Below are 20,462 nucleotides of genomic sequence, written 5' to 3'. Positions count from 1 at the left end.
AGTCCCTCTCCAGGTTACAGCCTGGCTGCATCTCTCCCCAGTCTCTCCAGGTTGAGCCAAATCCCGGAACCTCTGTGCTGACAACACCCCAGTGGCACGTTCATTTAATACTGTCTGGATTGCAGCAGGGTAAAAAGGGCATCAGGCTGCCACTGTTCACACAAATGTTTAAAAAGAAGCCTTGGGGTCCAGGGGTGTACACCTGTAATTCCAGCATTCTAGGAGGCTATGGCAGGACTGCATATTCTACTCCAGCCCAGGCAACTTAGTGATCTGAGAACCTGTCTCAAAATAAAAAATAAGCTGGGCATGGTGGTGCATGTCTGTAATCCCAACTCTGGGGAGGCTGATGCAGGAGGGTAGCAGGGAATTTGAGGCCAGCCTGAACAATATAGCAAGACGGTCTCAAAAAAAAAAAAAAAAAAAAAAAGACAACTTACAACTATTCCAAGTTGTAAATACTAGTTTGTTTTTCCGGTCCAAAGATCACTCTCTGCCAGTGAGGCATCAGGTTGGAACACAGCCTGGTCTGCTGAAGGACATAGAAAACAAACTAAGCGACCACCCCACCCATCTGCCGCCAAAGCCCCAGAGGGCACCAGTCTCAGATAATGGGAAGTTCTCCCTGTTCCGCAGTCATCTTCCAGCCCAGGTGGGAGAACAGGGGACATGTGGCCACCAACCCAGCAAAAATGAGCAACTCTATCTCTTTTCCTCCGAAGTTATTACCATAGCCTTAGATATAAAAGTCCCTTGAACACTGACTTTGGTGTCCGGAGCTGGTGACACGGCTTGGGTGAGAATGTGCATGGTACAGCCAGGGAGAGCATACCTTGGTCTACCTTTCCACTGCTGAGGGCCACATGCCCCCCACCCCAGGCCTCCATCTTTCCAGAGTCTGCTGTGCCTGGGGAGCCAGTGTGCCTGAGTACTAGTCTGTTTCTGCCGTGTGCCCTGGGGAACTCACTTCCCCTCTCTGGGACTCTACTTCCTCATCTTTTAAGTGGGGATAGACACCAGTACAGAGCTCACAGGAGGAAATTTCCAGTACCTAGAGGGGCTGTTGGTGACCAAGTGGGACCATATTAAGATCCTGCTAGTCAGGTGGGGCCAGATTTTTTTTACCCCAGAGGAGGAAGGTGAGGCTCAGAGCCCAGTCACCTGCACAGGCCAGCCCCCAAACCCCCATTTCCAAAGCCTTCAGAGGTCTGGGCAGGCCCAAGGAAATCCCTACATGGCAGAGGCCTGGGGGAAGTGGCTAGTGCATGCGCAGAGAAGCCTGTCCAGGCTTCTGGTCCCGTGAAGCACCCAAGAGGCAGCCTCCTGGGGCTCTGACTGCTGTACAGGTTCAGGGCAAGCCCTGCCTCTGGTTGAACGCTGGATGTCTCTGCTGCGTGACCTTTCTGAGGACAGAAGCATGGGCTGTGACCAATCCTGTCCCCAGGTGTAAAGGGCCTCAGGCCTAGGCAGAGCCCGAGTTGGTGGGAGCCCTGGCCTCCTTCCCTGCCATCTCCTCCGCTGGGGGAGGCCGGGCCCTTGGCCGCCGCAAGGCCTTCTCGCCTGTGTGGACCCGCTGGTGGTGGAAGAGCGCAGGGCGCTCACGGAAGGCACGGCCACACTGCGGGCAGGCGAAGGGCTTCTCGCCTGTGTGGATGCGCCGGTGGCTGAGCAGCACTGCGCCCTTGGCGAAGGCCTTGCCACAGTCTGCACAGCGGAAGGGCCGCTCCCCCGTGTGCAGCAGCCGGTGCTGCGTGAGGTTGGAGCTGTGGCTGAAGGCGCGGCCGCACTGCGCGCAGGCGAAGGGCTTCTCGCCTGTATGCACGCGCTGGTGCTTGAAGAGCGAGGAGCCCTGGCTGAAGGCAGCGCCGCAGAGCGCACAGGCGAAGGGCTTCTCACCCGTGTGAGTGCGCTCGTGCTGGATCAGGTGCGAGTTGCGGCAGAAACGGCGGCCACAACGTGCACATGCATAGGGCCGGCCTCCCGCGTGGATCTTGCGATGCTGGCTGAGGTTTGAGCCGTGGCTGAAGGCCTTGCCGCAGTCACCACAGCGGAAGGCCTTCTCGGCCGTGTGGATCCGCTGGTGGCGCACAAGCGAGGAGCTGTGGCGGAAGGCCTTGCCACAGGCTGGGCAGGCATAAGGTGTCTCGCCGCTGTGAATGCGCAAGTGTTGCGTCAGGTGTGAGGTTTGGCTGAAGGCCTTGCCACACTGCACGCATGCGTAGGGCCGCTCACCAGTGTGCGTGCGCAGGTGCTTCAGTAGGTCGGAGCTCTTCACGAACACCTTGCTACAGGCCGTGCACTCGAAGGGCTTCTCCCCTGGGAGAGGCCCTGGCTCGCCCTGCTCCTCCCCTAACCCTAACCCCCAGGCTGTGCCACGATCCCCCGGGTCTGGCTGGAGGGATGCTCGAGGGACCGTCGACCGATCCTCTGGGTCCTTGTCCCTGGGCCCGCCACCCCTCTGTGGGGAGCTCAGCCGCAGCCCTGAACCCAGCAGGAGCCTCTCCCAGTAGATCACCGAAACTCCTGTGGGCTTCCTCTCTCTGGACAAAGCGGTGCCTGGTGGGACACTAGCAAGAGGGCCAGGGCAGGTGCCAGAGAAGGGCCCTCGCGTTGTGGCTTCTCTGGAAATGCTTCTGTGCTCAGCCACCCAATGGGAACCTAAGGGCAGAAAAACGTGGCTGCTTCAGGTGACCAGAGCAAGACCTGCGGGCAGGTTGGGACCCAGGGACTGGATAGCAGAGGCCCCTGAGAAGGGGAGCAAGGAAGCCTGGGCACGACTGACTGCAGCCAGACCTCAGGAAGTAGGGTGCAGGAAGCTGAGCAGGACTCTTCCACAGGCCCCCTGTAATTTACATCGCTGAGACCAAACAGCTGGGAAAAACAGGAGGAAAGGATTACTTTGGCTCAGTTTCAGAGGTTTCAGTCCATAGCCACTTGGCTTTGTTATTCGTGGGGCCAGGGAAAGAGGGAGCTGTTCACCTCAGAAAATTGGTACCAAGAGGGGCCACTGCTGTGATTACACCTGATCATGTGGCTCAGAACCCTTTGGACAACTGATTTTTTTTGGTACCAGGAATCAAACTCAGGACCTTGCACTTACCAGGCAGGCATGGTACCACTGAGCTAAATCTCCAGCCCCTCAGAAGCCTTTGGAACTGGAGCTTAATGGATGATTCTGGTGTGAACTCAGGTAAGATACCTGATAGGAATATAGACAGTACTTTTTTTGGTTTTTTGAGACAAGGTCTCACTATGTAGTTCAGGCTGGCCTTGAACTCACAAGGATCCTCCTGCTTGAGCCTCTCAGGTGCTGGGACTATAGGCATGTACCACCACATCTGGCCTGTTTTTGTTTTCTTGAGACAAGGTCTCATTATGCAAGCCAGTTCAGGCTGGCCTTGAACTATGTAGCTATGGCTGGCCTTAACTTCAAGATGACCTTCCTGCCTGAACCTCCTGAATGCTGTGGTTACAGACTTGTGCCACCACGCCTGGCCAGTACAGACAATTCTGGTGGGAATTGGACTAGAGGCTATTCTTGGTGCATTCTGGCAAAGAATGTGTCTACATTTTGTCCATGCCCTGAGACTTCACAGGAGGCTGGGTTTAAAAGGTGGAAGACTTACTAATCTGGTGAAGGAAATTTCATTAGGAAAATTCATTAGGAATTCATTGGGAAAAGACAGAGCAGAAAAGATTTTAAATGGATGCACCTTGAGACTATACTACCACATTGTTTCTCTGGTGTAAGAAACCAAAAGTGGAAATAAGAACCACAATGTATAATAGATATTGAGAAATGGGAAGAAAATGTTCAAATGAGAATGGGAATGAGGGGGAGGGGGAAAGGAAAGAAGGGACAAGGAAAAAAATAGGAAGGAAAAAATGGAAACAAAGCTTTTGTAAATAAGGAGGGGAAGAGGAATTAAAGGGGGGAGGGGAATGGGAAAAAAAGAAGCAAGATATATCATGGATAGGTACAAATTTCCTATGATGAATGTTACCATTATATAAATCTGAAATGTACCAATAAAACTAGAAAAAAAACATGAAAAAGAGCCTGGGGATTTAGCTCAGTGGTTCCGGCACCTGCCTTGCAAGTGGCAAGGTCCCGAGTTTGATCCCCAGTACCAAAGGGAAAAAAAAAAATGAAAAAAATTTTCAAATATATCCCCCTCAAAAAAAACAAAAACCCCACCAAACAAACAAGTGGAATGTAGCAGTGGATGTAGGGAACTACAATGGCTGGTGAGTTATTTGGGTTCAGATGCCCACCCCCGGGAGAGGGCAACTGGCAGGTAGTGATCTTAGAGAGGGGCCAACTGAGCCTGGAACTCAGAGGAGCTTTGGGGTGGCTCCATCTAGCAACTCCAAGCCTCTGGGTGAGGTGGAACCGAGTTTAAGATGGGGGAGGTCAAGGAGCCGAATTCAAACTGGCAGGAGGCACAGAGTGTTGCAGGCTTAACAAATTGGGTTCTAACCTCACAGCCAGAAACCAACCTGAACTTCAGTGGAACTAAAGATGCAGGCTTGCTGGGATTATCCACTACCCCACTGTACATCCTACAGCTGACTTGCTGGAATTAATGCACACAGATCTGGGCTGTTTGCCCACTGTGTCTACCAGTGAGAGTAGACATCCCCTGTAGTGGACATTTTGTTTTCTTCTTTTCATTTTTGTTTTTTTGGCTAGAACTGGGGATTGAACTCAGGACCTTGCGCTTGCCAGGCAGGCACAGTGCCACTGAGCTACATCCCTGGCCCTCTTTTCTTGGTTTTTTTTGAGTAGCGGGGATCAAACTTGGGACCTTGCAAGGCAGGTGGTGGCACCACTGAGCTAAATCCCCAGCCCTTGTTTCTTTTGTTGTTGTTTCATTTTGTTTTTCCTGATTACTTCTTCTTGTTTTTATATGAGGTGAACATTGTTTCCAGTTTTTTTGTTGCTGTTATTTTTATTTCTTCCTTCTCTCTTTCCTCCGTCTTCTCCACCAGTTTCCCGAAGGTTGCGTGATCTTTGTCTCCAGCCTTGCTTCTAATCTCTTCCTCTTCTTCTATTTCTGTTTTTTCCCCCCAATCTCTTTTAAACTTTCTGCCTTGAGGGTAAAATCGCCACACTGAGGCACATATACTGTATACAATTTTCTGGTGTTTTAAATTTTGTTATATAACCACAAATATAACTCATACAGTTAAAGGTGGCTTTTTTTTTTTTTGGTACCAGAGATTGAACTCAGGATTTTGTGCTTGTGGAGCAGGCATCAGAACCACTGAGCTAAATCTCCAGCCCAAAGGTGGCAAATTAATAGTTATCACGATTTATTATTTTCTAGGCTGTGTTTGATGATACTGTTTTTTGGGGGGTTTTTGGTACTCGGATCAAACTCAGGACCTTGCACTTGCAAAGCAGGCAGCAGAACCACTGAGCTAAATCCCCAGCCCTAATGCTAATGTTATTGCTGACTATACTGCTTTAGCCAAGGTAACATAATTGTTCTAATCAGTTGTTCTTCCTGGTATGCAAAGACTGAGATTGTTCACAAACAATACTATAGGCCAGTGCCAAAGAATCAGGGAATAGGCCAAACAGGCAGCAACTTCTCATTCCCAATAAATTGAAGAGGTAGGATCATGCAACAGACTCAAAACTCAAAAGCCAGGTACATCTGGAAGATATCTCTGAGTAGTCATTTCCTAAAGGTTCTCAATACTGGCAATAAAGCTACCCTCCATAAGCAATTTACAAGCATCAACCCTGGAATTAAACAAAAAAAGAAAGAGAAAGAGAGGGAGGGAGGGAGAGAGGGAGAGAGACAAAGAGAAAAAGACAAAGAGGGAAGAAAGAAAGAATGAAAGAAAGAAAGAAAGAAAGAAAGAAAGAAAGAAAGAAAGAAAGAAAGAAAGATGAGAAGATACTTAAGCAAGATGCAACCCCAGACTTTCAGCTCACCAAAGGCAAACTCAGAGGGCAATAAGGTGGAACAATTCCAAAGGCTCCCACCTGGACTCTCTGAAGTGGTAACAGCGGAAGTAACAAAGCAGATGAATGAGGTTCTACAAAAAAATCAAATCAGAAATAATTCCTCAGATAACTAGAGATGGTGAACATAATGAAAGACATACTTAGTGACTCTAGAGCACATACAAATAAAAATAAAGGAGCTTAGGAAAATGATGGAAACCATGAACACCCAACATAGGAAAGAAACGGAAACCATGAAACAGATTCAACAGGTATCAAGATTAAAAATTCCACTGAATGTATGTGCAGTAGAATAAGCCAATGTGAGGACAGAATATCAGATATAGAAGACAGGATTGCAGGTAGTGATCATGAAAAGAAAGATTTCTTAAAAATAGCAAGGAAAAAAAATAGCAAGGAACCAGGGCTAGGGATATAACAGCAGTGTAGCACCTGCCTGTCAAGCACAAGGCCCTGAGTTCGATTCCTGGTACCCAGAAACACACACAAAAAATAACAAGGGACCATTAAAAATCAATCCAGCAGGCACTAAATGATTCAAAAAAAGAATGACAAGATTCATCAGAGTCAACGAAAAAGCAAGAGCTAGCACAAATGACATAAAAAACCTGTTCACAGAAGTAATAGGAGAAAAATTCCCCAGCGGAGAAAAAGAATTTGACATACAAATAGGTGAGGCATATAGAACTCCAATTAGCCATGATCAAAAAGAATCAATACCAAGGCATATAATACTCAAGATTCCAGAAATTCAACACAACTGAATATTGAAAGCTGTTAGAGAAAAGAAATAAATCACCTATAAAGGAAAGCTCATCAGAATCCCAGCAAACTTCTCAACACAAACCCTCAAGTCCAGGAGAGCTTGGAGTAAAGTATTTCAAGTTCTGAAAGAAAACAACCTCCAGCCCAGATTGATGTACGCCACAAAACTATCTTTCAAAATTGATAGGGAAGGGCCAGGGATTTAGCTCAGTGGTTTTGCTGCCTGCTGCACAAGCACAAGGACCCGAGTTCAATCCCTGGTACCAAAAAAAAAAAAAAAAATGATGGGGAAATAAGATACTTTCATGACAAAGAACACTTGAAGAAATTCATGACCACCTAACCATCATTCCAAAATGTTATAAAGGACATGGACAATTCCATGATCCCCACAGAATGAACCCACCAGGCAAGGCAAGTAATCAAACGGAGGGGGGAAAAAAAAAGAACAGAGTAAGTCAATACATATCAGTTGTAACCATCAATAGTAATAGTCTCAATTCACCAATCAAAAGAAAGAGACTGGCAGAATGGATCAAGACACAAGATCCAAAAATATGCTGTACACATTCAGACTGAAAGTCAAAGGATGGAAAACAATACTCCATGTGACAGGAACCCAGAAAAAAGCAGGGATAGCTATTCTATTTGCAGACAAAGTAGATCTTAAGCCAAGACTGATTATAAGAGACAATGATCACTATATCCTTACTAAGGGAACAATCAAAGAAGAAGAGATGACAATCATAAATATATCTGCAGCAAATGCCAGTGTATCCAACTATATAAAACAAATATTAATGGACATGAAAAATCAAATAAGCACTAATACAACTGTAACGCGGACCTCAATACCCCAGTGTCACAGACAGATCCTCTAGACAAAAAAAATCCACAAAAAACTATCAGAACTGAACCAAACTTTTCAACATATGGACTCAGTAGAGGTCTATAGAACACTCTACCACACAACATCAGAATACACATTCTTCACAGCTGCACACAGGACATTCTCCAAAATAGACCACATACTAGTTTATAGAACATGCTTAAGTAAATGCAAAGGAATTGAAATTATCCAATGCATATTATCAGATCATAGTGCAATGAAATTGGAAATCAATGGCAAAAGAAACCATAAAACCTTCATAAACATATGGAAATTAAATAACACCCTCCTGAGCAACCAACGGTATCAGAGGGCAATCAATCCTTTGACTGCATAGAAAGGGAGACAGCAAGGGCTAAAGAAAGACAACAGAGACTTTTGTAATTTCAGAGTATATGGGGGCTGGGAGGTCAGTGTCTCCGAGTGGGCAAAGACAAAGACGCTCCGAGCTGCCACTATTTATTGGGTTCACAGGGAGTATCAGATATCTCAGAGGGTGGCGATAATTCTAAATTGATGAGGATCTTATAATTGCAGGAAGTATCAGGTGACTCTGGAGGGTAGTAATCCCATGAAGATGAGGATCTTAGATGAGTGTCGGGAGCAATGCTACATAATTTTAGGGTAAAATCATTTGGTTAGCCTAGTTCTTTTGCCTACAGCCCAGCTACGGAATAACTCCATTTTGGCCTCCGGTCACAACTGAGACCTCAATGATCTGGTGATGCTGTGATTCTCCAGGACAAGAACCATTCTGGGCGCTGAAAACATCCTGGGAGGAACAAACATCTACTCAGTTCCCCATTGTTCTTGGACTGTTAATCTTGTTTACCCAGGATGTACTGAACTCTCTGCAAGTCATTTGTTACATTTGTTCCTAGAGATGTACTGAATAAAACGTGCGGTAAACTAGGGGCTTTCGTTTTTGCCGCCCAGAGCAGCACTGATCAGACCCAAAGCTCAGCTTCTTCTCAGTCTCATTTTTCTACCTTTCCTGTAATTCGCCTTGTGCTGCCGTGGCTCGCAGGAGACTAGAACTTACTGCAGAGGTTCTGGTAACGTCCCCTTTTCCCTGTTCCCTATAGATGAGGTGCATATGTTGATTAGGATGATGAGATGAGCAAAATATTCTTACAACAGTAGGTGGGATGAGTTAAGCTGATAAGGAATTTGTCCCTCTCCAGGTGAGACCTTTCTCTTTTGTATTACTACTTGGTTCTCAAAGAACCAGGATGTCTTCAGCTGATGTAATCCTGCCCTTGAGCATCACAGCATCATGGGACTATTGAGGCTCAGACACCCCTAATCATAATTTAATTGTGAAATGATTTTTTCCCAAAAAATTATGTAGAATGGCTCCTGACACAATGAGTCACAGATGAAACTGGGCTGGGGATTTAGCTCAGTGGTTCCGCTGCCTGCCTCACAAGCACAAGGACCCGAGTTCAATCCCCAGTACCAAAAAAACCCCAAAAAACAAAACAGATGACTCAGTGGTTTCGCTGCCTGCTGCGCAAGCACAAGAACCCGAGTTCGATCCCCGGTACCAAAAAAAAACCCAGATGAAACTAAAAAAGAAATTAAACAGTTTCCATAATTAAATGATAATGCCAATACAACATACCAGAATTTGTAGGACATAATGAAAGCAGTCCTACGAGGGAAATTTATAGCAGTGAATTCCCATATCAGAAAAACAAAGCATGCTCAAATAAATAACCTAATGTTGAAGCTCAAGCTTCTAGAAAAAGAAGAGCAAGTTGGGCTCGGGGATTTAGCTCAGTGGTTTCGCCACCTGCTGCACAAGCACAAGGACCCGAGTTTGATCTCCAGTAACAACAACAAAAAAGAGAAGAGCAAGTCAAGCCCAAAACTCATATTTTGGGGAAGGAAATTATAAAGATCACAGCAGAAATTAATGCAATTGAGACCAAGAAAACAATATAAAGAATTAATGAATCGAAGAGTTGGTTCTTTGAAAGATTTTAAATAAATTTGACAAATCCTTAGCCAACCTTATCGAAAAAAGGAAAGACTCAAATTCACGCAAATAGGAATGAAAAGGGTGAAGTCACAACAAATCCTGCAGAAATCGAGATCACCAATACCTACTTCAATATTGTATTCTTTTTTTGTTGTTTTTTGGTACTGGGGAATAACCTGTATTCTAAAAAAAAAAAAGCAAAAACCTGCATTCTAATAAGATGAACAACACAGAAAAAATGGACAGATTCCTAGATACATATGAATTGCCAAAACTGAATCAAGAAGATATAAAAATTCAAAATAAACTATCGTCAATGAAATTGAAGATGTAATTAAAAATCTACCAACAAAGAAAAGCCTAGGGCCTGATGGATTCATTGCTGAATTCTACAAGAAATTTAAAGAAGACTTAATGCCGCTACTTCTCAAACTCTTTAATGATAAAAATGTTCAAAAGAGAAGGGGAAGAAGGGAAGGAGGAGGGGAAAGAGGGGAGGAGCAAGAAAAAAGAACAGAAAAAATGGAAACAATGCTTTTGTAAATGAGGGGAAGAGGGGTTGAAGAGAGCGGAGGGGAATGGGAAAAAAGAAGCAAGATGTATCACGTACACGTACAAATTCCCTATGATGAATGTTATCATTACGTGTATCTACAGTGTACCCCAAAGATAAATAAATTAAAGAAAAGAAAAAAAGCCAAGTACTTTGCACCAGGACATTAGGAAGCCTTTTAATAGGCCAGACTTCACTCCTCAAAAGCTCAAGGGTAGGGCCGGGGATTTAGCTCAGTGGTTTCCGCCACCTGCTGCGCAAGCGCAAGGACTGGAGTTCGGTCCCTAGAACAAAAAAGAAACAAAACAAAACAAAAACCTCAAGGGTATAAAGCTGTAAACTCTTTTTCAATGATTCTGCTTTGATAAGAGCTCTTGGGGCACTCTGCTCTAGCAAGGCTGCCTGGAAGTTGTTTCCCCAGGATTTGTTTATCATACAGGTGCTCAGGGGCTGCTGCAGCTGTGGTCTAAGAGGTCCTGGCTACTGCTTCAGCTGGTTTGGAGTCACCACATGATGCTGGTTTTGCAGGAATGCAGAATATGAGAGTTACAGTGACATGGAGGCCTCCACTGAGACTTCAAAGGCTGCTCTGGGAGCCCAGGCAGTGTGTGGCAGGGGCAGAGTCCCTGTGGGCAGCCCCTGAAAGGGCCATGCGTGAAGCTTGAGAGTGAAGCCAAAGCCACAGCACGGAGCCCAGGAAGTTAAGCAATGCCAGGAACACAGACCGTCTGCCAAGGAATAGGATAGGCAGTGAGCACAGCCAGTCCAGGAGAGACTGGGCTGCAACTGGAAAGCCATAGGAGCAGGGCTGCCTGGGCCTCTGGAGCTCATATCATGGCACCATGTGCCCGGGATAACAGATGGAGCCACAGGGATTATTGTTTGTCCTGCTATCTTGCAGTCTTGCTTTGGTCCAATTCCTTTCTGTTTCCCTACTCCTTCCATTTGGAATAGGAACGTTTAACATTTGCCAGTGTTTCTTGGGAGTATGACTTGCTTTTTAAATTTTACAAGGGCTTGGGGCAGGGATTTAGCTCAGTGGTTTCGCCGCCTGCTGCGCAAGTGCAAGGACCCAAGTTCGATCCCAGGTATCAAAAAAAATAAATAAATAAATTTTACAAGGGCTCACAGCTAAAATTTGTCTTGAGTCAGAGGAGACTTTGGACTTGGACTTTTGAGAAATGATGGAGTAAATGTATTCTGGATTAAGAGATGTACTTGATCCTTTGTGAGCCAGGAGTAGAATGCTACAGTTTGAATTTAAACTATTCCCCAGCCAGGTGTGGTGGCACGCACCTGTAATCCTAGCACTCTGGGAGGAAGAGGAGGAGAATCACAAGCTCAAGCCTAGCCTGGGCAACATAGCGAGACTCTGTCTCAAAATTAAAAAATAAAAAAAGAGCAGGGGATATATGTTAGCACATTTCCCCTGGCCTCAGTACCAAAATTTTTTTTCTAAATGTCTCCCAAAAGGGCTATGGGTTCAGAGTTGGTATTTTCAGAAGGTGAGTGGACCATGAGAGGTCTTTCCCTCTGCTTTCTGGCTGCTATGAGATGAGCAACTACTCTCCTCCACACCCTCTGCCACAGTATTCAGCCTCTCCACAGGCCAAGAGCAATGGAACTAGGCAACCACAGACTGAAATTCTGAAACTGTGAGCCAAAATGAGCTGTACTCCCTTAAACTATTTACCTCAGGTATTCTGTCACAGTGCCAGAAGGCTAACACCACACACATACCCTGTTTCTTTCTCACTTCGCTCCCCAGCCTGCTTTTGCCCCTTGCTCTAGTGCCCATCTGAGGCCGGAGACCATTTGTGAACACTGTTTATTGACTGCCTTTCTCTGTCCTCACCCCACACAAAAGGACCGAGACAAGCTCGGTCATGTCGAGTGCAGAAGCAACATGTGAACACAGGGATGAAGGAAAGACCCCAGGAAAGGGGCAGTGAGATGTGCAGGGTTTGGGCCAGCACAACCCAGCCTGGTGCAGGGCTACTCTGAGCAGGGCTCTGCATGCCTGGGCAGTGACTTCCTATGTGAACAGCCCCTGTGCCTTGGAGCTCCGTCTTTGAGGGCAGCCAAGACCGTACCATGAAGACAGGGAAGAGACAGGAGGCACAAGAGTATATGTCTGTGGGGCCAGGAGGGGAGACAGCGGCTTGGCCACAGACTGGTCCTGACTTTACCCCACCATGAGCCCAGACTCACCCAGGCCCAGCCTCCTGTGAGCGTCCCTGCCCAGGATAGAGTCCTTCCCACTGGGAACCCAAGGCTCCTCACCGCGCTGCAGCTGGATGACCACACGAGGTGGGGAGGAGAAAAATCCTGAAAGGAGGAAGATCAGGTGAGAGGACAACGGCAGCTCAGCACCAGCCAGCCACCCCTCAACATGTAGCAGGGCCAGGGCTACGTGGAAACAGATGGTGCCATCTATGCAACCAGCAGCGACTACGTCAACAGTACCACAGAAGGGGACAGCAGCAGGCACAGGAGGCTGCAGCCAGAGAGGGACACAGAAATAGCTGAGCCACCCAGACTACATCGCTGGGGCCCCAACCCTGTCTCACCAGGGCCCTGGCCAGAAGACCTTATTCATGGGTAGCCAGGGAGGTAGGAGCTATCCTGATGGCCCATTCTGATACCAGTTCACTTCTCATGAGGACCCAGGGCTTTACCCAGTGAGGCCACAAGTGCGAAGTTCTCCAGCATCACGTGGCGGTACAGGGCCCTCTGGCCTGTATCCAGGAGCACCCATTCCTCCCGGGAGAAGTACACGGCCACATCCTCGAAAGCCATCAGGCCCTGCAACAGCAGGCAAAAGGAGACAGTCTGAGGCACAGCAATAGGACACAGCACCCAGCACTTCATCCCATCAGATGACCCCCTGAAGTCTCTGACACTCCCCCTGCTTCCCTTCCTACCCAGACCCATCTCAGAAAGCATTTCCCCATCCACACCCCCGCAAGCCACAGGTGCTCTCCCTCATCTCCACCTCAGCAAGGGAGAGCATGCCTTGGGGCCCTGGGCTAGAACTACACCAAAGGTGGCCCCAGATGTCCACTCAGGCCCCAGCATGACCTCTACAAGGGGTCCCTACCTGTACCTGCAACAAGCAATAGTTCAAGTCCTCGTTGAGCCCCCATGCCTATCCCAAGGATCCTCCCCTGCTGTGTCTGCCTGACATTTCAAGGCTGTTTCTCCAGTCTGATGAACTGGATAATCACACCCAGTTGCCACAGGAAGTGGCCCCAAAGACCTGGTGGACACACAAGAAGTCGATCCCTTCCTCCCTCCCCAGCACTGTTCCATTTCTTGTCTGCTCTGTTGCTGCCCACCCCACCATCAGCCACCTGCCAGGGTCCTCCACTGACAGCCCCAGGAGCCCTGGCCACTCTTTTCTTGTTGCCTCTCAAGTCCTGACCGCCCTGGGTCAGTCCATGGGATCATCCTCTCTTCACGCCAATTCCCAGACCCTGCTTTGGCCCGGGACACTAGGTGGGACTCTGTCAATTGGATGCCAGAAGTTCATGTCCCCTAACACCTGCACTCCAGGACATTACAGACTCCTGACCTCTTCCCTGAAAGAAATCACCTTTCTCCTCGAATTCTTGTTCTGTCTGTAGCAACTCCGTTCTTCCAGCCACTCGAGCTGAAAATCCTGGGACAGTTCTTTACTCACAACACTCGCTCACACCACACACCTCATGCATGAGCAGATTTATCCACAATCCAACCATGTTTCCCACCACCACTGCTCCATTTGATTCAGGAGACATCGTTGCCCACCTGGACTGCAGAAAGAGCCTCCCTGCACACTCCTGTTCTTCACTCAGCAAAAGGTGTGATACTTTAAAATTCTAACCGACTAGGCATGGTGGCCTATACCTGCAATCCCAGCACTCTGGGAGGCTGAAGCAGGAGAATCACAATTTCTATTCCAGCCTGGGCCATATAGCAACTTAACAAGACTCTATCTTGAAATGTAAAAAACAGATATAGATATAGATATAGATATATAGATATAGATATGGACTGGGAATGTAGCTGAGAGCAAAGGCGGTAGGTTTAATCCCTAGTACTGAAAAAACAATTTTTTTCAACCAAGAGGACGTCCGGCTTTCTGTTCCAAATCAAACCAAACCAAACCACAGCTGGGGCTCCTGACGCCCCAACTTCGCAGTCCTCTCTGCACCAATATCCCTCTCCCCGCGCTCCCCAAGGAGAAGATCCAAGGGTCAGCCGCTCCTTCGCGGGTGCCTGCGTGGGACCTTCACCCTCCGAATGGCGGGCGTGGGACTTCCGCACACGCACCCCTCGCTGGCCAGCACTGCGGCTGCTGAATGAGACACATCCCCATCCCGGGCCGCGAGAGCAGGGTAAGCCCTTCCTTCGGGGGCCTGGAGTCTGTGGGCTTCTTACTCTTACCCGCGCCGGATCCGTCAGCGCGCCCGTCGCCGCCATCCGGCCTGGGGCTGAGGCGGGGAGGAGGCGAGCGACCTGCATCGCGGAGCCGCCCCGGCCTCACGCGCCTGCGTAGGCCTCCGAGTCCCCACCGGCCTCGGGCGCGGAGCGTGCGGCGAGACGCACGAGGGCCTGCTCGAGGGCTGCAGCGCACGTGGCTCCGGGCGCGGCCCTCCAGCCCCACCGGGCAGACTGCGCGCCCAGGGGAAGACTGAGGCTCGGAGGCGGAGCCACCATCCGGCGGCCCGTCGCGCAGGTGGGCGAGGCACGCAGCGAGCCAGGCTAGCGTGTCCTTCCTTGCTGCTCTGTCTCGGGCCCCAGAGGCTCCTGAGGAGCCACCCTCGCCCCCGACCCAGATCGCCGGTGCGGCCCCAAGTCCGGCTGCAAAGTGACAGTCGTGGGCGCCGGAAGTCCAGCCCCGCCCTCATTGGGCCAATGAGTACTGCGGACTCACGAGCAGCGCCTTCCGGGTGATGTAGTTCCCGCCTGAGTTCCGGCGAGTCAGGAAGCTGGGCCCTTCCGGTCTCCGTGGCAACCGTCACGCGCCGTCGCAGGGAGCTCTGGGAAGCGAGTCCTGGAATTAACCCGGCTTTCCGTTCCCGGGGCTGGGACTTCTGCGCCCTGAGTTCTTGGTCCCCGCGCGCGTGCAGATGCTGCCGAAGTTAAACCCTGGAGGTTTGAAAGTGCAAACTTCCAAGGTTCCAGGAGGCGAGCGAGAAGCCCGAAAAAGAAAACGTAACTGGAAGGGCACGTTAAGAGTAAGAGGAACATAGCCCAGTGTGTTGGCGCACCCCTGTAATCCCAGCACACCGGAGGCTGAGGCAGGAGGATCAGAGCGAGTTCAGAGCAACCTGAACGAATGGCGGGGATTTAGCTCAGTGGCACCCCGCCTGCCTCCTCGAAAGTGCAAGGTCCTGAGTTCGATCCCCGGTACAAAAAGAAAAGCAACCTGAACCACATAGCAATATTCTGTCTCAAAAAGAGATCAGTTTCGCAATTTACTACTGATAATACCCCAAGAATTTCGAGCCCCTAGCCTAAATATTGCTTGAGTCTGGAATTGTTTTGAATCATTTACTTGTAAACTTGGGTTGGGCAGAAGGTACTTTCTCCTTCTTACTTTAGACCTTCTGGTTCTTGCCTTGACCTACGCATCATGATATTGATTCATTGTTACTTTCCTCTCAAGACTAAATAAGTGCGACATTAAAAACAAAAGGGCAGAAAAAAAACAAAAGGAAAGACAATCTCAATCCAGATCCTATTGTTGACAGAAAATAAAATAATTTCTTTTTCCACTGTGACGGTTTAGATTTTAGGATTCTCAGTCCTGTGTCAAATTCCGTGAGGTGTTTTATTTCCCACCCTCTATAGGTACCGCTATGTCTATCTCTTTGTTATCTATAACTGTCCACAGAATAGATGGTATTGGTAAACACCTGTCATGTAAGAGTTAATCTATTTTGGATTTTTTGGGGGGGGTACTGGGGTGTGGGGATTAAACCCAAAGCCTCCTGTTTATGAGGCTGGCACTCTACCATTTATTTACACCCCCAGAAGAAAATTTGGAATTTATTCTCAAACCAGTGGCAATATAAGACAGTACTGAAAACGCCGACCTTCTGCTTGCTGTCCCTACCGCTCAAAGATTTCAGACCAACTGCTCGTTCCTCAAGGTGAATTCAGCCTGTCCCTTAGCCTTACATTCAGGGCATCAGTTTGGTTCACTATACTCCTCCTCATTATTTTTCAGGAAAAAGCCTGGATCTCGCTGACTCGTTTGTGGCAAGTGTTGTTGGGCGCTTCCTAAAACTGTCACCCTCTTGTTATTACTGATGATACCCCATTTCTAGCCAAGCTGGTGATGCACACGGACAGTCCCACCCTCTGGGAGGCTGGGGCAGGAGGATCACAAGTTCAAGCCCAGCCTGGACAATTTAGTGACTTACTGAGTCTCTGTCTCAAAATGAAAAAAAAGTTTTTTTAGATGGTTGTGGTGGCACATGCCTATAACCCCAGCACTTGGAGGTTGAGGCACGAAGAACAGCATGAGTTGGAGGCTAGCCTGGAGTTCAGATCTTTTCTGAACTCACAAAGGATAACCAAAAACACACAAGTCCAGTTTAAAAGGTGGGAGAATGAGTCCACTGCTACAGCTGCCCTTCATGAGGCTGTGAGGCAGATCTCTGTCTCTCTCTCTGTCTCTCTGTCTCTCTGTCTCTCTCTCTCTCGGTTTGGTACTAGGGATTGAGCCAAGGGCCTTTGCATGGATGTACATCCCCAGCCCTTTTTTTTTTCTATTTTCAGACAGGGTCTCCCTAAGTTGCTAAGTTGCCCAGGCTAGGCTTGAACTTGGAGTCCTCCTGCTGCAGCCTCCCAGAGTGCTGAGATTACAGGTGAGCACCACCATACCAGTGTGGGTGCTCTTGGTGCCTAAGCCTCCATCTCTGGCTGAAGGTTTTCTCACACAAGCTACTTACTTTGGCCTTCTCATAGTCCTGACTATTCTTTTTTTTAGTCGTGACTATTTTTATGTTCAACAAGATTATAGAGACAATAATGGCTTTCCCACATTGACTACACTAAAATTCCATCCTCCGCAGTCAACTTTCAGATGCCAAGTGGTTGGATGCTATTTTCTGTATTTTTCTTTCTTTGAGGAGGGCACTGGGAAGGAAGCCAGTGGCCGGGTGCTTTTGCACTCAAGATCTTTCCCTATTGTGAGATATGCTGCTAGAAGACTTTTTACATCAGTGCATGCAAATGTTATTTCTCAAGTGTGAACTTTTTGGTGTTGAGCTTAATTTTTTTTTTTTTTGGTACTGAGGATCGAACTCAGGTCCTTGCGCTTCCACAACAGGTGGCGAAACCACTGAGCTAAATCCCTGGCCCAATTTTTTTTTTTTTTTAAGTCAGGGTCTTTCTATGTAGTCCAGGCTGGCTTTGAATTCACTAAGTACCCCAGGCTGGCCTTGAACTCATGTAATCCTCCTGCCACAGCCCCCTGAGTGCTGGGATTATAAGCATGGGGCACCAACCCAGGTCTAAGGGACTTTCTAATTTTATTTTATTTTGTTTTGTTTTGTTTTGTTTTTTGATACCGGGGATTGAACTCGGGACCTTGCACTTGTAAGGCAGGCACCGGAACCACTGAGCTAAATCCCCCAGCTGAACTCTAATTTTAACCTTCAGGACAAAATGAAACTTTATTTATTTATTTATGGGTAACAGAGATTGAACTCAGGGCCTTGTGCTTTCGAGGCAGGCACGGTGCCACTGAGCTAAATCCCCAGCCCAATTTATTGATTTTTTTATAGCTAAACATTTATTGGTGCATTTCAGGCATACATATGATAACGCTCATCACAGGGAATTTGCACCTGAACATGATACATCCTGTCTCTCTTTTTCCATCACCCTGGACTGAAGCCCCTTCCCCTCCCTGGGTATAGAAACTTTATTTCCACTTTTTCCTTGTATTTTCTATTTTCTTTTTTCTTGTCCCTTCCTTCCTTTCTTCCTCCCTCCTCCATTTTCCCCTTCACCTTCCCATTTTAACATTTTCTTCCTACAAAAGGGAACATTAAAAGTTAGAATTTTTTTTTTTTTTTTTGGTACCAGGGATCGAACTCGGGTCCTTGAACTTGCAAGGCAGGCGACAAAACCACTGAGCTAAATCCCTGGCCCTAGAATTTTTTTTTTTAAGACAAGGTCTTACTATGTAACTCAGGCTGGCCTTGAACTCAAGGAGATCCTCCTCCCTCCCAAGTGCTGAAATTACAGGTATGCCCCATCACAGCCAGCCCAAGAGTTAAAGTGTTTTCCCTGAGATCTGGGGCATAGCCACCACCCTTTCCTCTCTTTAGCCCAGATAAATGGACAAATATGCAGACACTGGCACCATGAGGTCCAAGTCTAGTTTCCTAGCCAGGTGTGGTGGCGCATGCCTGTAATCCCAGCACTTGGGAGGCTGAGGCAGGATGATTGCTGTGAGTTTGAGGCCAGCCTGGGCTACATAGTGACTTCAAGGCCAGCCTGAACTACATAGTGAGATCCTGTCTCAAAAAGAAAAGAAAAGAAAATGGGCAGGAAGGATGAAGCAAATTTGGAGTTGTCTGTTGTCTTGTTATGTTCCCTTTTCCCTCTATTTCTTATTATAAAGAGCCTTAGGGCCACTGTGTTCACTCTTGCATGGATGGCCCACCATCATGCTGTAGGGTGTACTTCTTTTTGTACTTGGCTCAAATTTGCTCTGCAGAGCCTGTTTCTTTACCTACCTTAACTTTGGTACTGTAGGAAGAAAGCGGGGGGGAGGGAAGGAGAGAGAGAGAGAAGGGGAGGGCTAGCGATATAGCTCAGTGTGAGTGCCCTGGGTTTGATCCCTTGTACAGGGCTGGGGGAGCCTTTGCACACCTGGGCACAGTTACATGGTGAATCGTGGCAATAAGCCCCCTCCATCTCCTCAGATCTAGCTTTGAACAAAGCCTTTTTGTTTTCAACAAGTTTCCCATGTTTTGTTTGAAGAACTGCCTATAACATAATTTTTTTCTTTTTTTTTCCTTATTCTTTGTGGGTTGTTTTTTTTTTTCCGGTACTGGGGATTGAACTCAGGACCTTGTGCTTACAAGGCAGCCATGGTGCCACTGAGCGAAATCCCTGGCCCTTCTTTATGTTTTTGTTCTGGGTACCGGGGATCAAACTCAGGACCTTGTGCTTTCCAGGCAGGCAGTGGAACCACTGAGCTAAATCCCCAGCCCCCTTCTTTATGTTTTTGGTACTAGGGATTGAACACAGGGCCTTTGTCTCACCAAGCTACACCCTAGCCGTACATTTGTTTGACCTTTGTTTACTTACTTATTTATTATCTATTTATTGATAGACAGGGTCTAAGTCACTAAACAGTCCAGGTTGGTCTTGAACTTCTAATCTTCCTGCCTCAGCATCCCAGAATGCTGACAGTAATTTTTCTGTGAGTTACAGAAAGCAAAACATTTGGTAGGTAATCTTCAGATAACAGCAGAATGTGCAACTATAAATTTACAATCACTCCATCTGCGGCCCACCTGGTAATGCCAAAAACACACCTCTACCAAATCCCTACATAAGCTTTCCTCCTGCAACCCTTAAGCAAGGTGGCATTTTCAGAAAAACAGTCTCCCATTTCCAACTTGTCAACTTGTTTCCAATAAAGGTCTTTCTTCCCTTATCTCTGTCCTCTGAGTTACTGGCTTCCTCCTGATATAGGAGAAATATAATTCCCAATCTGCTAGGTGTCACATGCACTGAGTTCGTGTTCCCTGAAATCAAAACATGAATTCCAAGGAACAATGGAGGTTAAGAGTAGGAAAGGTTTGTTGAGAGGATGGCTCCTGAGAGACAGGCGAGGTCCCAAAAGTGAGGTGGCCACCGAGCCCTGTTGTCAGGGGTAATTTATACAGCAAAGTCACAATGTGGATACAACATTAGTCAAACTATAACCAACCTATAGGACTAAAGTATAGCTACTGAGTTAATATGACCCAATAGGGAAGTGGGTCACATACCAAGAGTTTATGGAAAGAACAAAGGGATTTTGGGGAAGGGAAGGGACTGACCCCACCTGGGCGACTCATGTCCATCAGAACTTCCTGGAGCACGTGGTGCTAATTATAATTCCAGGTTGCTGCTTTTCCCTTAGGGAAGCATGTAGGCCTGGCCACCGCATCTTTATCTTGAAGCCTGGCCTTCTTCAGATGCCCTCCAACCACAGTTCTAATGTCTTTTTTTCTGCTGACTTCCTTGAGAGCTTACTACCTCTCTGATTGTGTTAGAGACTTGGTTAAGCATG

General features: G+C 47.6%; 1 protein-coding gene across 2 annotated transcripts; it reads right to left on the bottom strand.

The window, feature by feature from the left end:
- Positions 1 to 445: 445 nt before the first annotated feature.
- On the bottom strand, positions 446 to 15,065 carry Znf324 (zinc finger protein 324). 2 transcript variants are annotated; one of them, XM_004866539.3, is made up of 4 exons: positions 14,600 to 15,065; positions 12,850 to 12,976; positions 12,383 to 12,499; positions 446 to 2,658 (listed from the first exon to the last, which is right to left on the bottom strand). In XM_004866539.3, the coding sequence occupies exons 1-4, from the start codon at positions 14,675 to 14,677 to the stop codon at positions 1,463 to 1,465; spliced, it is 1,518 nt and encodes a 505-aa protein (XP_004866596.1). In that variant the 5' UTR covers positions 14,678 to 15,065; the 3' UTR covers positions 446 to 1,462. The 2 variants fall into 2 exon arrangements, with proteins under 2 accessions (XP_004866596.1, XP_087056982.1); XM_087200856.1 differs by having other exon boundaries at positions 12,850 to 15,065.
- Positions 15,066 to 20,462: the final 5,397 nt, after the last annotated feature.

The sequence above is a fragment of the Heterocephalus glaber genome, unplaced genomic scaffold (assembly GCF_053883595.1).
Source record: "Heterocephalus glaber isolate CG9 unplaced genomic scaffold, H.glaber_assembly_v1.0 deba00001745, whole genome shotgun sequence".
NCBI lineage: Eukaryota > Metazoa > Chordata > Mammalia > Rodentia > Bathyergidae > Heterocephalus > Heterocephalus glaber.
This window is presented reverse-complemented; position numbering and strand designations above follow the sequence as displayed.

Coding starts and splice junctions, on each gene's coding strand:
- Znf324 (XM_087200856.1), bottom strand. CDS start 13,117: ATGCTTTCTGAGATGGGTCTGGGTAGGAAGGGAAGCAGGGGGAGTGTC. Junction 12,500..12,849: donor CGCACTTGTGGCCTCACTGG/GTAAAGCCCTGG, acceptor TCCTCCTTTCAG/GATTTTTCTCCTCCCCACCT. Junction 2,659..12,382: donor TCACAGGAGGCTGGGCCTGG/GTGAGTCTGGGC, acceptor TTCTGCCCTTAG/GTTCCCATTGGGTGGCTGAG.